At 47.3% G+C, this 14790-nt stretch overlaps 1 protein-coding gene across 1 annotated transcript in view; it reads right to left on the minus strand.

The window, feature by feature from the left end:
- dagla (diacylglycerol lipase, alpha) overlaps window positions 1-14790 on the minus strand; it is a 533527-nt gene that overhangs the window by 46791 nt on the left and 471946 nt on the right. The window contains exons 16-18 of the mRNA XM_072517705.1: window positions 9473-9615; window positions 7756-7824; window positions 2139-2211 (exon numbers count right to left, since the gene is read on the minus strand). Of these exons, the coding sequence (XP_072373806.1) occupies window positions 2139-2211; window positions 7756-7824; window positions 9473-9615 (285 nt within the window). The remainder of the gene's footprint in view (window positions 1-2138; window positions 2212-7755; window positions 7825-9472; window positions 9616-14790) is intronic.

Genomic DNA, 14790 nt, shown 5'->3' on the forward strand with positions numbered 1-14790 from the left:
CTGCACTCTGCCCCCTGCCCTTTCACTGCACTCTCTCGCCTGCCCCCTCACAGCACTCGCCCCCCTGCCCCTTCATTGCACTCTTCTCCCTCCTGCCCCCACATGGCACTCTCACCTGCCCCTTCACTGCACTCTCTCCCCTGTCCCCTCATAGCACTCTCCCCTGCCCCCCTCACAGCACTTTGCCCCCTGCCCCTTCACTGCACTCTCGTCCCCCTGGCCCCCTCATAGCACTCTTCCCCCCTGCCCCCTCACTGCACTCTCTCACCTGCCCCCCTCACAGCACTCGCCCCCTGACCCTTCATTGCACTCTCACCCCAGCCCCACATAGCACTCTCACCTGCCCCTTCACTGCACTCCCCCCCCCCCCCTGCCCCCTGACCGCACTCTCCCCGCTGCCCCCTCACCACACTCTGGCCCCTGCCTCCTCACCGCACTCTCGCCCCCCCCCCCCCCCTCACCGTACTCGTCCCCCCTCCCCATGGACCTCTAACCGCATCCTCCCCACCCCACCCTCCCACCCTGCCCCCTCTCCAAACTCTTCATCCCCCCTCCTGCCCCCTCACTCCACTCTTTCCCCCACCTGCCCCCTCAGAGCATTCTCCCCCTGCCCCTTCACTGCACTCTCTCCCTCAAAGCACCCCCCCCCCCCCGCTTTCACACCGCAATCTCCCCCCCGCCCCCTCACCGCAATCTCCCCCCCGACCCCTCACCGCAATCTCCCCCCCTGCCCCCTCACCGCAATCTCCACCCCTGCCCCCTCACCGCAATCTCCCCCCCCTTGTCCCCTCACCGCACTCTCCCTTCCCCCCCCACTCCCGGCCCCTCACCGCACTCTTCCCTCACCCCCCCCCGCCCCCCTCACCGCAATGTCCCCCCTGTCCCATCACCGCAATCTCGCCCCCTGCCCCCTCACACACTCTCCCCCCCCGCCCCCTCACCGCACTCTTCCCCCCCTGCCCCCTCCCCCCCTGCCACCTCAATTCACACTCCAACCTACCCTCCGCCCCCTAAATTCACACTCCCCCCTACCCCCTCAATGCACTCTGCCCCCTACCCCTTCACTGCACTCTTCCCACCCCCGGCCCCTCAATTCACACTCCCTCCAACCCCCCGCCCCCTCAATGCACACTCCCCCCCCCCCCCACCCCCTCAATGCACTCTCTCACCTGCCCCTCACCGCACTTCCCCCTGCCCCCTCACTGCACTCTCCCTCTGTTCCGTCACCGCACTCTTCCCCCTGCCCCCTCACCGCACTCTTCCCCCCGACCCCTCACTGCATTTCCCCCCCCGCCCCCTCACCGCACTCTCCCCCCCGCCCCCTCACCGCACTCTCGGCCCTGCCCTCTCACCGCACTCTTTGCCCCCTGCTCCCTCACCGCACTCTTTCCCTCCTCCCCCCACGGACCCCTAATCGCACCCTCCCCACACCACTGCCCCCTCTCCACACGCTTCACCCCCCCTCCTCCCCCTCACCGCACACTCCCCCCCTCCCACCTCACCGCACACTCCCCCTCACCGCACTCTCCCCCCTCACCGCACTCTCCCCCCTCACCGCACTCTACCCCCCTGCCCCTCACCGCACTCTCCCCCCCCCTGCCCCCTCACCGCACTCTACCCCCCTGCCCCCTCACCGCACTCTCCCTCCCTGCCCCCCTCACCGCACTCTCCCCCCCCGCCCCCTCATTGCACTCTCCTCTCTGCCCTCTCACCGCACTCTCTTCCCCTGCCCCCTCACCGCACATTCCCTCTGCCCCCTCACCGCACTCTCTTCCCCTCCCTGGCCCCTCACCGCTCTCTTCCCCTCCCCAGCCCCCTCACCACACTCTTTCCCTTCCTGCCCCCTCACCGCAATCTTTCCCCCCACTCCTCACTGCACTCAGCCCCCGCTCCATGGCCCCCTCACGGTGGCACAGTGAATAGCTCTGCTGCACACATACACGTATGTCGATGTTTCTGCAATGACTAGAGCTAGATAATATTAATAATGATAAGGATCAAATTTTAGAAAGAAGCAAAAGTAGGATATCATGGTCAGTTGTGTATTCACATGCTTGATTGAGAAAAATAAACTTTCTGAGGAAGTACACTATGAAAAACAAGTGCAAAGCACAAGCTGGAAGAATGGGAAGGCATACCTTCGGTTTATTGCTCTTCTGCAACACATCGAGTAGGTGTCTACGAAAGACTTCGAGCTGGGACAGGCCAAGTCTGTAGGAACATAAGAATAGTAATGCACTTTTACGAACATGTTCCATTGTCAATGGGTAATACTACATAGAAGAAAGCTATCTGTACAAAGACTGCAATATCTAACCTTGATACCAACCAGCTGCATACAAATGAAACGACAACCAACCTATTTGATCTTTTGTCTAATGTGACCAAGGAGTGGAGGCTGCACAAACATCTATGATTTGTAGAAAATACTAGAGAGCCACAATCTTTTAACTCCTAATTCTCAACCCATTTTAAAATTCTAACTGCCTGACTATTGTATGCTTTGCTACAGTGAACAATTTGCCTGTAAATTCATTCATAGCCATGAACATTTTGATTTTTAAATTTATTACAGTAAGCTAGCCTAACCAGCGAAGCCCACATCCTATAAAAATGAATTAAAGAAAAATGATGCAGCCATCACCCTATAATGCTGAATTTCAATACGAGACATCAGAATCTATCAAAGTGGGCACTTTTACCCATTACAAAACCTGACTGTGGAGGTTTAAGACAATTTACAACAAATACACAGTAAACTGTACCAAACAATAGACGAATATTTGTGTGCAATAAAATCTGAAAAATTTACATCATGTTTTGCAAAAGGAAGTCTTTTGCTCCATCATTAAGTAAAACGGGCAGTAACTCAGCTATTTAATCAAAAATTGCCTTTGTATCTACACCACCTTCTACATGTAGAGCATAGTCAACTTATGGTATTAGTTTTTGGTCCCAGTATACAATACTAGAAATAAACAAACCTTTTCTGCCATGTATGCAAGTAATGATTCACCCACACCCCACCTCACCCTGTCCATACCACCACAAAAAAAGGCTACATATTTTCTAGGTTTGGGAAACAAGATATTATCAGGCTGCTTCCAAAAGGAAGTAATTGCTTGGTAAATTGACAATTGTTGTCAAATGATAAATAAAATATTTTCTTTAATGCTTAACGATAAATATTAGAAAGATGCACAAAAATTACTTCATTCACATTACTCAATGCTTCTCGACAAAGGAGTGTTGAAAACAAAAGGAAAATGTTTAAGCTTTGTGACTTTTGAAATGCCAGGGAGCTTGGGGAACCTACAGTTTACCAGCATGGTAACGCACCGGCCAATCAAACTCAATTTGCCAACCACTCAGCACTCTCTTCTCCTATAGTGTATACTGCTGTCAATGTCTAGAATTTGGTTTTCTTATGTTTGACCCAGTGAGTGCGAGATGAAGAGCTTTGGCAACATAAATCTCTTCTCAGCAAAATACAAGCCCTGTATTACCAAGGAGTATTCAATAGTAAATGGACTTATACTTTACACTACACCTTGGGATGAATAAACTGGCCTTAATGACCCAACTTTAGCAAATTATACATGCATTAAATCCATTATGATAAACATGAATAGATTAGTCTTGTTATTTTAAAGGTGATCTAATTATACTAATTTAAGATAATTTAATTTAAGATACTAATTTAAGATAATTAAAATATTTATTTCTTCTAGTGTGAGAGTTCGGAATGAACGGATATAAACTTAAAATTAGAGCTAGGCTATTCAGGGCTGAATTCTGAAGATACTACCTCACACAGTGTCGTGAAAATCTGTAACTTTCTTCCAAAAATCTGTTGAAGTTAGGTCAATTAAAAATTTCAAAACGGAGATCAATAAAAATGATCCCCCTAGAGACCGATAACTTTTAAAAAGAAATATAAATTTCCAAGGACCACATGACAAAACTTTCTTTTAAATTTTTACCGTAACAAACATCAACTAGTCAGGAACGAACACATTAAATTATAGAAAGGGTATTATCAATTAACTCTTCAACACAACCAAAAACCCCACACCACAGGGCAGCACGGTGGCACAGTGGTTAGCACTGCTGCCTCATGGCACTGAGGACCCGGGTTCGATCCCAGGTCACTGTCCGTGTGGAGTTTATGCATTCTCCCAGTGTTTGCGTGGGTCTCCCGCCCACAGCACAAAGATGTGGATTGGGCACACTAAACTGCCCCTTAATTGGACAAAAAAAGAATTGGGTACACTTAATGTATTTTTTAAAAACTCATACCATGTTTAAATGCTGCACTGCACTCTGTGAAGAACTGTAGTCTTGTGGTTAAAATCCAAAACTCCCCCCCCCCACCCCCCGGCTATAACAGGGCGTTATCCTTTTAAACCAAGTCCCCTTTCCCTACCCTTAATCAGATTTCCTGTTGTATGGTACCCTCTGGTGAATCCATTGTCTTTGACTCTTCATAATCCTGTTTCCTTGAACACAGGTTCTGTCCTCACCAGCTATCTGCTTGATGGTTATGCTTCCAGACATAGCAGCACCTATTGTGGATCTTCTTCCTCAAATCATTAGGTCTAACTGCCTCTTAGAGTTTGAAAGTAGCAAAAATAACCTGTCCCCATGGCAACCAGGTAACATGGGCTTGTCTCTGGGCAGACTTCGTAAGAGGTATTGTATCATGCTCTCTCCAGTACTCTATTTTACCTTGAATCAAAGGAGACTGTTTAAAACTTTTAACATTGAGTGGTCATAACAATTAGGCAAGCTCAGTAAGGAATATAGAACCAATGTATGTAGGTACAGTGAAAGTACAGATTAGCCATGATCCAACTGCATGTCAGAATAGCCTCAAGAGGCTGAATAGCCTACTCCTTTGCCTATATTCAAATGCAATATGGTGAAAGGATAAAATTCAATATGAGTATTAAGGATGTGAATATGGTTATCTGTATGGCCAGTAAATTAGCTAGTTTGAGTTTTGTGCACAAGTAATGCTTTTTTCAGGCCCTTATAAATGGCCACATGTTCGAGAGATATAAGGGCAGCACAGTTGTTAGCACAGTTGCTTCACCGCTCCAGGGTCCCAGGTTCGATTCCTGTCTTGGGTCACTGTCTGTGTGGAGTCTGTACATTCTCCTCGTGTCTGCGTGTGTTTCCTCCGGGAGCTCCGGTTTCCTCACACAGTCCAAAGATGTGCACGTTAGGTGGATTGGCCGTGGGGGGGGGGGGGGGGGGGGGGGGCTTGGGTAGGGTGCTCTTTCCAAGGGCTGGTGCAGACTCGATGGGCCAAATGGCCTCCTTCTGCACTGTAAATTCTATGAATTTAGTTACCATGAGGTGCATAACCCTATTAAAGAGGCATGGTTGGATGTCAAAAGCTATCCTTTGTGTAAGAGAATCGGATATTGCAATGATGGGGTGTGGGGAGAAGAACGAGGTGAATGAGGGGTGGGGAGACGAAAGAGGTGAGAAGTAACTCAAACAATATGGCCAATATGAGTTTCCGCTCAGATATAAGCACAATCTAGGCTAATGCGACTTTGCAAAAGATCAGAAACTTTAAACACATGCGAGTTATGCCCACAACCATTCATGATTAATTTTCCATCATCTTTAGGCTGGTTCAAAAATCAATTCACCCTTGCACAAAACTTGCCCTGCACCCAGGTCAGCAAAAGATTCTGCTGCTCATTTAGGTGTCTTCCATCACAATGTTGCAGGGTAATCCATCATTAATGTCCTTCAGCTAGAGTCACCAGCAGTAAATTAAATCCTCATTCAGTCAGTTTCACATGCCTACACTACAACGATTTTAAACCTTTTGGATTCAATTTAAATGAATTGAAATGTAATCAATTTATTTGCTCTTGGTATGCTTGACCAGCGACTAGTCAATTGAAATCACTAATTGGCTAGATCTTTCAACTGCAGCAATTATTTGAACAATTTTTCAGTTTAAATTAATTCTATTCAGTAATCTGGAGGTCTTGTTGGCCAAGTTCCAGTCATAAATAGATTATGATCTATAAAGTTGCTCACTTGTGCTGATGTGTGCGAGACTTTAAGCTCTGTGTTATATAAATTAATTTGAATGGAAATTTGGGTGTAACTTCACTTCAGCATTTTGAGCACATTTCATCAATTGCCAAGCTCACGGAAACTCATGGCCCATATCTCAGAGCAATAATATAAAAACGTATTTCAAATCTCATGACAATCTGAAGTTTCCTCCTCTATTATTTTCAAATGGTACAGCTCCTGAAATTAATGCAGGTCTTACATCCTCTCTTAACTACTGGAACAAATTTACAGATGTGTACATTCAGCAACTCAGAAAAGGAAACAAAATGTGGTTCATGATTACTTTTGAATCGGCATCTCTATTTATCACAATAGAGAGAACCTCCACATAGCAACTAAACAAGAGCGCCATAAACTCAGGCAGACTTATTATAGAATCATAGAATTTATTGTGCAGAAGGAGGCCATTCGGCCCATCGAGTGTGCACCGGCCCCTGGAAAGTCCCCGGTAACCCCACCTAACCTTTTGGACACTAAGAGGCAATTTAGCATGGCCAATCCACCTAACCTCCAGATCTTTGGACTTAGTGCAATTTGATTTTATGACACTTCTACATAAATGATCCAAACAAACACCATGGGCGGGATTCTCCGACCCCCCACCGGGTCGGAGAATCGCCGGGAGGTGGCGTGAATCCCGCCCCTGCCAACTGCCGAATTCTCCGGCACCGGGGATTTGGCGGGGGCGGGAATCGCGCCGGTCGGGGGCCGTTGGCAGCGGTCCCCCTGGCGATATTCCGGCCCGCGATGGGCCGGGTTTTCGGCCAGTCCCGCTGGCGTATGTTATGACAGGTATTTACTGGCGGGACCTGGCTCCGCGGGCGGCCTCCAGGGTCCTCGGGGGGGCGTGGGGGGATCTGGCCCCGGGGGGTGCCCCCATGGTGGCTGGCCCGTGATCGGAGCCCGCCGATCTGCGTACGGGCCTGTGCCGTGGGGGCACTCTATTCCTCCGCGACGGCTGGTGTAACAGTCCGCGATGGCCGCGCGGAGATGAACTCCCCCTGCACATGCGCTGGGATGACACCAGCACATGCTGGTGCCCCCGCACATGCGCCAACTTGCGCCGGCTGGCGGAGGCCCTTCGGCGCCGGTTGGCATGGCGCCAAGCCCCTTCCGCGCCCGCTGACGCGGCGCAAACCACTCCGGCCCCGGCCTAGCCCCTGAAGGTGCGGAGGATTCCGCACCTTTGGGGCGGCCCGACGCCGGAGTGGTTCACGCCAGTCCTTCGCGCCAGAGTTGCCAGCCCTGCCGGTTCGCGGAGAATCCCGCCCCTGATACTTTTCATCATTATAAAATTGATACAATCATTGATAACTGTAGACTTCCGAACTACTGCTCATTTCCCTTTGAAAGCCAGGACTCAAGGGCAGATAAACAAGACTAAAAGCTAAATATCAGAACTGAGAGAATAAATACATCTACCATGTGTTCCATATCCAGAACATCGATCTTGCTGGATCGCAACACAAACTGAAAAATCAATGCAAAACAATTGAATAAAGCTGGTTCATGTAAACTAAGTCTCAAGATCTACAAAACTTCTGGCAAAGAATCAAGATTGTAAATAGTAAAAAAAGCACAAAATTGAGGTTCCAGTGTAGTACAGTGGATTGAGCATATGGCAAAAATAAATAAGATTTCTCAACTTGCCTTGGTACCAGATCTTTCCCTAAGATAACAGACGTCACAAACTCCTTAGAGTATTCCATTGCATCACAGCTAAGGATTAAATTAGAAGATATATTAGAAAAGAACAATTAAACTGATTACTTACTCTAAGATGGAGACATGATCATGCAAAAAGACATTCAGCACCGAACATCAGCAGATCAAATAAAAACAGCAAAGGAAGTCACATTTACACAAACTCAAAAGCAGACCGCAGTAAATTGATATAAGACCATAAGACATAGGAGCGGATGTAAGGCCATTCGGCCCATCGAGTCCACTCCACCATTCAATCATGGCTGATTTCAACTCCATTTACCCGCTCTCTCTCCATAGCCCTTAATTCCTCGAGAAATATAAGATGTACATTTACATCTATTATGTACATTTTTCACATAAAACAAAATTAACATTTTCTTTCTTCTCCTCTCCTAAAGGCAATGATTCTTTCTGGGACATAATTACATGGCACAAAAAGCTCACAAGTAACTGGTCACATTCTTTGTGAGTGTAAGCTGTGGTCATCAACAGATTGATCTTGCGGCAATCACAGCAGACGCCAAAGCTGTCCGCATACAACATCCAAACAAGTACATTCCAGCAGGATTGGTAGTTAGAACTAAGATTATGGATCCTGACTAATGTGCCCCTAATCCAGAGATATTGAAGTCAGATTGTAATATCTGAAAAGTTAACCAAACCATAATGGAGCACACACTGGGACTGGGACAATTTGGTATTGAAGGTTCAGTATTACATCAGGTGGTGACTTAATGTACAAGGTTAAGGAGGAGTCAATAATATTTTAATTTAATATACACCTACCATAGTACACTACCATGTTAGTATTTCTGTGTTTTGGCAAAAAGAAATTTAATAAAGTAAATTCAATCAATCCAATTCATATTAGTAAACTTACAGAAACTACCACAACCAATAGAATAATGTTTATGGCTGAAAAGATTTGACATAGTGACCTAATGTGCAAGACAAAAAGCTTTGACATGTCTCCTTTTACAGCAATATCTCTGTACTACCAAGTGACTAGAACTATGAATCGTTTGTTAAACAAATCTTGAAAGAAGCCTCTTTTACATTGAAGGTCGTGATGATTGGTATAAATTGGAACTCAATTAATACTCCAATTAACCAAATCATTTGTTTACATTTTTTGTGTGAATCTTGTGTGAATTAAGATAAACAATATCAAGTCTTGGGCACAAAGCACTTTCTTAATGTCAGTGCTCAGTAGAATTTTTTCATAATGATGACTAAGCGAGAGTTACCGGTATTTAATTAAAACAGTAATTCCTCATCAAGTCCTTATTTCTCTGCCCAATGAATGTGCTTTTCGTACCAACCAGAGTAGGAATCTTCACCTGCCCATTTTCCATTTCTCACACTTGTCCAGTGGCCTGTTCAGGTTAACTTTGAATTTAGGTGTATGTGACTCCGGACCCACAGCAATATGGTTGACTCTTAATTGCCCTCCGAAATGGCTGAGTAAACTACTTAGTTGAAGGCAACTAGGGATGGACAATTAAATGCTGGCCCTGCCAGTGACGCCCACATCCCATGAAAGTGAACACGTGCGCAGAATCAACATCTGCAACTGTGTGTTTGGCCATCCTAGACATATCCGGTTGGTTAACAACTCCAGTGCAGTGATATCTATTTACAACATAACATATGCACTTACCTAAGAAGTCCTCCAGGTGGAGAGTACGCATAACAATGTAGAGTGGGGTACTGGGGTCTGAGCAGGAAAGAAAGAATAGCTGCAGTTCCAGCTCCTAAAGAATGTCCAACCACGATTAATCCATAATGTTTGGTCCCTTTTCCCTGGTGGTAAATAAGAGAAGCCTAAGCACAGGTTTTTCTTGGTTTTGCTGTTTACTATATTCACAAGTGGCACATACTCACAAACTTGTTCGATAGCAGTGGTAATGATGACTAAGCGAGAGTTACCGGTATTTAATTAAAACATTCAAATAATATCAATGACTATTTCATAACTGTCCATTGTTTAAAGTGCTTGATTTTCCAACTTCCGTACTTCCGTAATGGGCAGTAATTTCCGGTTCCATCAGCAGTGGGCATCATGGTGAGTGGGATCGAAAAATTCAGATGGTAGCCAAAATTCCATTTACCGTCAGCGTAAAAATGGATTGCAATATTCCCCTCCCAACTTTCATTTAAAAAAAATAAAAATGTTTTATTAAGGTTTTCATAAAATATCAATAACAAAATGAAAAAGGAACCCAGCAGGGTTAAGTACAAAACACGGTCTAGAAAAGCAACCCTCCCTACCCCCCTCCCCCCTGTACATAAATAATAAATTAACATTAACACCCCGACTTATATACAACCCCTGGACCCTCCAGTGTAAATAACAGAAATAGAAATAAAGTAAAGTAACCCCCCCCCCCGCGTTGATGCTGCCATTGACCAATGTCTACCGTTCTACCAGGAAGTCTAAGAACGGTTGCCACTGCCTAAAGAACCCTTGTACCGACCCTCTCAAGGCAAATTTTACCCTCTCCAATTTAATGAACCCTGCCATATTGTTAATCCAGGATTCCACGCTTGGGGGCCTCGCATCCTTCCACTGAAGAAGAATCCTTCGCCGGGCTACCAGGGACGCAAAGGCCAGAATTCCGGCCTCTTTTGCCTCCTGCACTCCCGGCTCTTCTGCCACCCCAAATATTGCGAGCCCCCAGCCCGGTTTGACCCTGGATCCTACCACCCTTGACACCGTCCTCGCTACGCCCTTCCAAAATTCCTCCAGCGCTGGGCATGTCCAGAACATATGGGTGTGATTTGCTGGGCTCCCTGAGCACCTAACACACCTGTCCTCACCCCCAAAAAAACGGCTCATCCTTGTCCCAGTCATGTGTGCCGTGTGCAGCACCTTAAACTGTATGAGGCTGAGCCTCACGCACGATGAGGAAGAGTTCCCTCCCAACTTTCATGATGGCTTAGGTTACATGCCTCCCTATGTCTGCACATTCTCCACGAGTGTGCGTGGGTTTCCCCCGGGTGCTCCGGTTTCCTCCCACAGTCCAAAGATGTGCAGGTTTGGTGGATTGGCCATGATAAATTGCCCTTAGTGTCCAAAATTGCCCTTAGTGTTGGGTGGGGTTACTGGGTTATGGGGATAGGGTGGAGGTGTTGACCTTGGGTAGGGTGCTCTTTCCAAGAGCCGGTGCAGACTCGATGGGCCGAATGGCCTCCTTCTGCACTGTAAATTCTATGATAATCTATGATTAATCTGGAACAAAGGTTCAGCACAACATCGTGGGCCGAAGGGCCTGTTCTGTGCTGTATTTTTCTATGTTCTATGAACTCTAATGTCGACGCCAGTGGCTAATTAGGCCGGTGTGAACCATGACTGGATGTGTACCTGGTGAACTACACTTCACTCATGACTTTGACATTTGTACACAGAGCGGTTGCCTACCTTTCACCGTGCTTTTCTGACAGTTGCTCTGACTCCATGCCAAGGCTGCACATGCAAGACCAATGGGAAGGGAAATTGGAGATGGAAAGCACGTTTTCCACCTGGAAAGGAACCTGGACTGGGAGGGATGGTGAGGGGAGCGCAGTGAGACTAGCCAGGGGCAAGAAAGGAGTGGAAGGCACATGCTTGAAGGGGGGGGGACTGGAATTGGACAGGGACAAATGAGTGGGGGAGGGGTTGACTGGAACACAGGAGGAAAAGGGTAGACAGAGACACGTGGCTGGTGGTTCATAGAGGGGGAATAAGTCTGAGGCAAGATCCTAGTGCAGCACATCATGTAGTCAGGGCCAGAAAACAAAGGCAGTTCTGGAGCATTGCATACCATGCCACAAGGCTATGCCTGGAACATATATCTTGGTCACAATAAAGGCAGGGGATGGGCCCATCTGTGCTGTGTTGGTTGTGCACAGCATGGTGTGTGGTTGTGCACAGCATGGTGTGGAGGCATGGTCAGTCTCACACATTTTGGTCTTGTGGGTTGGAGGCTTGGTCTGGGATAGAGATAGCACAGTCACAGTCAGTGGACATATCTATAGCCTGTAAATGAGGAGCCGGTATGTAAGAGCAGGCACTCAATGGTCTAATTGGGGTGGGGAGGGGGGGATCTCAATAGGTCACTGTACATAAGGCCTCAAGATGGGGATGGGTGAGGTTAGCATAAGGCATCCACAGAAAATGGTTAAGGCACGGATGGGGATATCTGCAAGAATAATTATGGGCTCCATGTTTAAAGGGGGAGAATGGAGAGTGATTGGAGGGAGGGAAACTTGCAGGATTAGAGGAAGGTCTTGGATGGTGACATGGTTGGGAGGGGGGTGCTTAGAAGCTGATTTCATAATAGAAGCGGAGCAGCACCATTTTGATTGCCGATGCAATGATGCAGTTAACAAACAACCTTGAGAAAAAAAGTCAAGTGAGGGATTTGAAGGCTTGTGGGAGGAGTTGACTACTCGGAGTTAGACTCAGACTGCTTTCATTAGAAAGACGGAGGTTGGGGGTTGACCTGATAGAGGTCTACAAGATTATGAGGGGCATGGATAGAGTGGATGGGCAGGCACTCTTTCCCAGGGTGGAGCGGTCAGTCACCAGCGGGCATACGTTTAAGGTCCGTGGGGCAAAGTTTAGAGATGTGCGAGGCAGGTTTTTTACGCAGAAGGTGGTGAGTGCCTGGAACACGTTGCCAGGGGAGGTTGTGGAAGCAGATACATTAATGGCGTTCAAAAGGAATCTTGACAAACACATGGATAGGATGGGCATAGAGGGATACGGCACAAGGAAGTGCTGAGGGTTTTGGCAAAGGTTGTTCCTGTGCTGTATTGTTCTGTGTTCTTTGTACTCCATCTTTGGACTGATTCAGCACATGGAGAGCAAGGCTCAGCTGAGACATGTTAGGAAGACTCAAATGCTAACTGAAGGACTTGGGCAATTTTACTCATTGTGTGCATTCTTGCAAGAATTCATTACAGTTTGGGGTCAAATGTTTATTGTGTATGAATAATTGGTTGTCGAGTGATGAATGGTCCCTCGTAGAGGAACATGCAAAGGTCAGAAGTATCCAACTGTAAAGGGACCACAGCTAAAGAACACATACAAAATGCTCCAAAGACGCGTACGCATTGCAGCTGAGGTGCCCAGGATTTACACAGCTCAACAGTTACAGACATTACATTTGTACAAGGTTGGCTCCAGTCTAATTCGAAGGAGAGTGACTGACAGTGCTCGGAGGCTGATGTTTCCTGGCTATCTAGATCCAACCCCATTTGTGAATGCGTTGTCATGCCTAGGATGCTAGGGAATGGGAAACTCATCCTTGAGGCTGTCACAGCTGCAAGGGAAAATCTGGGGATGGAATGCCTGGAATGAGCACAGCCCAAAGGCATCACAATAGCTCCTCAGCTTGACAATGGAACGTGATCATCACATGTCAATCATGTCTCTGATAATGAAGCCACGAAGAGAAGTGCAGAATGGAGGCAGCAGGCAATGTTGCCTTTTTCATGCAACTGAGAAGTGGGCAGCACTGTAGCATTAGTGGTTAGCACTGTTGCTTCACAGCGCCAGGGTCCCAGGTTCGATTCGCAGCTTGGGTCACTGTCTGCGGAGTCTGCACATTCTCCCTGTGTCGGCGTGGGTTTCCTCCGGGTGCTCCGGTTTCCTCCCACAAGTCCTGAAAGACATGCTGTTAGGTGAATTGGACATTCTGAATTCTCGCTCTGTGTACCGAACAGGCACCGGAATGTGGCATGTAATGCGGAATGTAAGCCTATTTGTGACAATAAAGATTATTATTATTAAAAGAAGGGCCTGTCACCTTCAAGCAGGGCAAAGGGGAGAGCTTCACCTGAGGACCATGGGCCAGCGGGGTTTAATGAAGACCGAGAAACTGAGGACAGATCAATTCCACAGAGGTGTTTGGCAAGACCCAAGATGTACCGAAGACACCTCTCAAACTTGTAGATGAGAGAGAGAGAGACAGTGTTGTAGACGTTTTCTCTTGTAAAGTAATGTGGTGGCTCACACTTGCCACATTCATCGGGGGGTTCTGACAGGGAGGCCATCCATTGCCAATGGTTCTAAACGAGACCATTGCATTCAACCTTTTTGCAAATGGATCATTCCAGGTATCGACTGGGGACCACTACAGAATATCACAATCCTTCACTCATAAATACATCCAAGATATCACTGATGCCATATTTAGTAAGGCACACAATTTTGTCCAGTTCTCCCTGGATGAACCTAGCTAGACTGCCAGAGCAGTGGGATTTTCCGCATCTCCAGTTCCGCATGGGTGCACTGTACCATTAGCTACACACATGTGGTATTAAGAGATCCCTGGCTGCAGCAGCTACAATGATTCATCATTAAGAAAGGCTTCCACTCTCTCAATGTGCAATTGATCTGTAATCATCAAAAGCAGACAATGTAGATCTGTGTGAGTTACCCTGTGAGCTCGCACAAAATTTGGGCTAACTGAGATGTCCAATAAAGCCCTCATCTGCAAAACCACAGGTTCACGCTGGTGACTATGGGCGCCTCTTTTAAAAGCTCGAGACAAAACAGGGGACGCTGACAGGGACTTTTACACCAACAACAGGTTAACAACGCTTGAAGAGCTGACAGAAAGATTCCAGCTGACTGGGGGGCAACGAACCTAGGTACCTACAACCCAAAAACTTCCTATGAAGGGAAACAAAGACATACCATGACCACCATGGCAATCACTGCTGGAGGATCTGCTGGACGCGGACATCTTAGGGAAAGGGAACCGTGGTGACATGTACGGGTGATTGCTAAGTGGGGCCAACACGCAACTGGACGAGACAAGGGAGAAGTGGGAAGTGGACTTGGGTATGAAACAAGGTGGGGACTCTGGAGCAAAGCACTGCACAGGGTCAACTCCACCTCCACATGCGCAAGGCTATGCCTAATGCAGCTAAAAGTTGTAGACAGCGCCCACTTAACCAGAACCCGAATGAGCAGATTCTTCCAGGAGG

Source organism: Scyliorhinus torazame, chromosome 10 (assembly GCF_047496885.1).
Source record: "Scyliorhinus torazame isolate Kashiwa2021f chromosome 10, sScyTor2.1, whole genome shotgun sequence".
Taxonomy (NCBI): domain Eukaryota; kingdom Metazoa; phylum Chordata; class Chondrichthyes; order Carcharhiniformes; family Scyliorhinidae; genus Scyliorhinus; species Scyliorhinus torazame.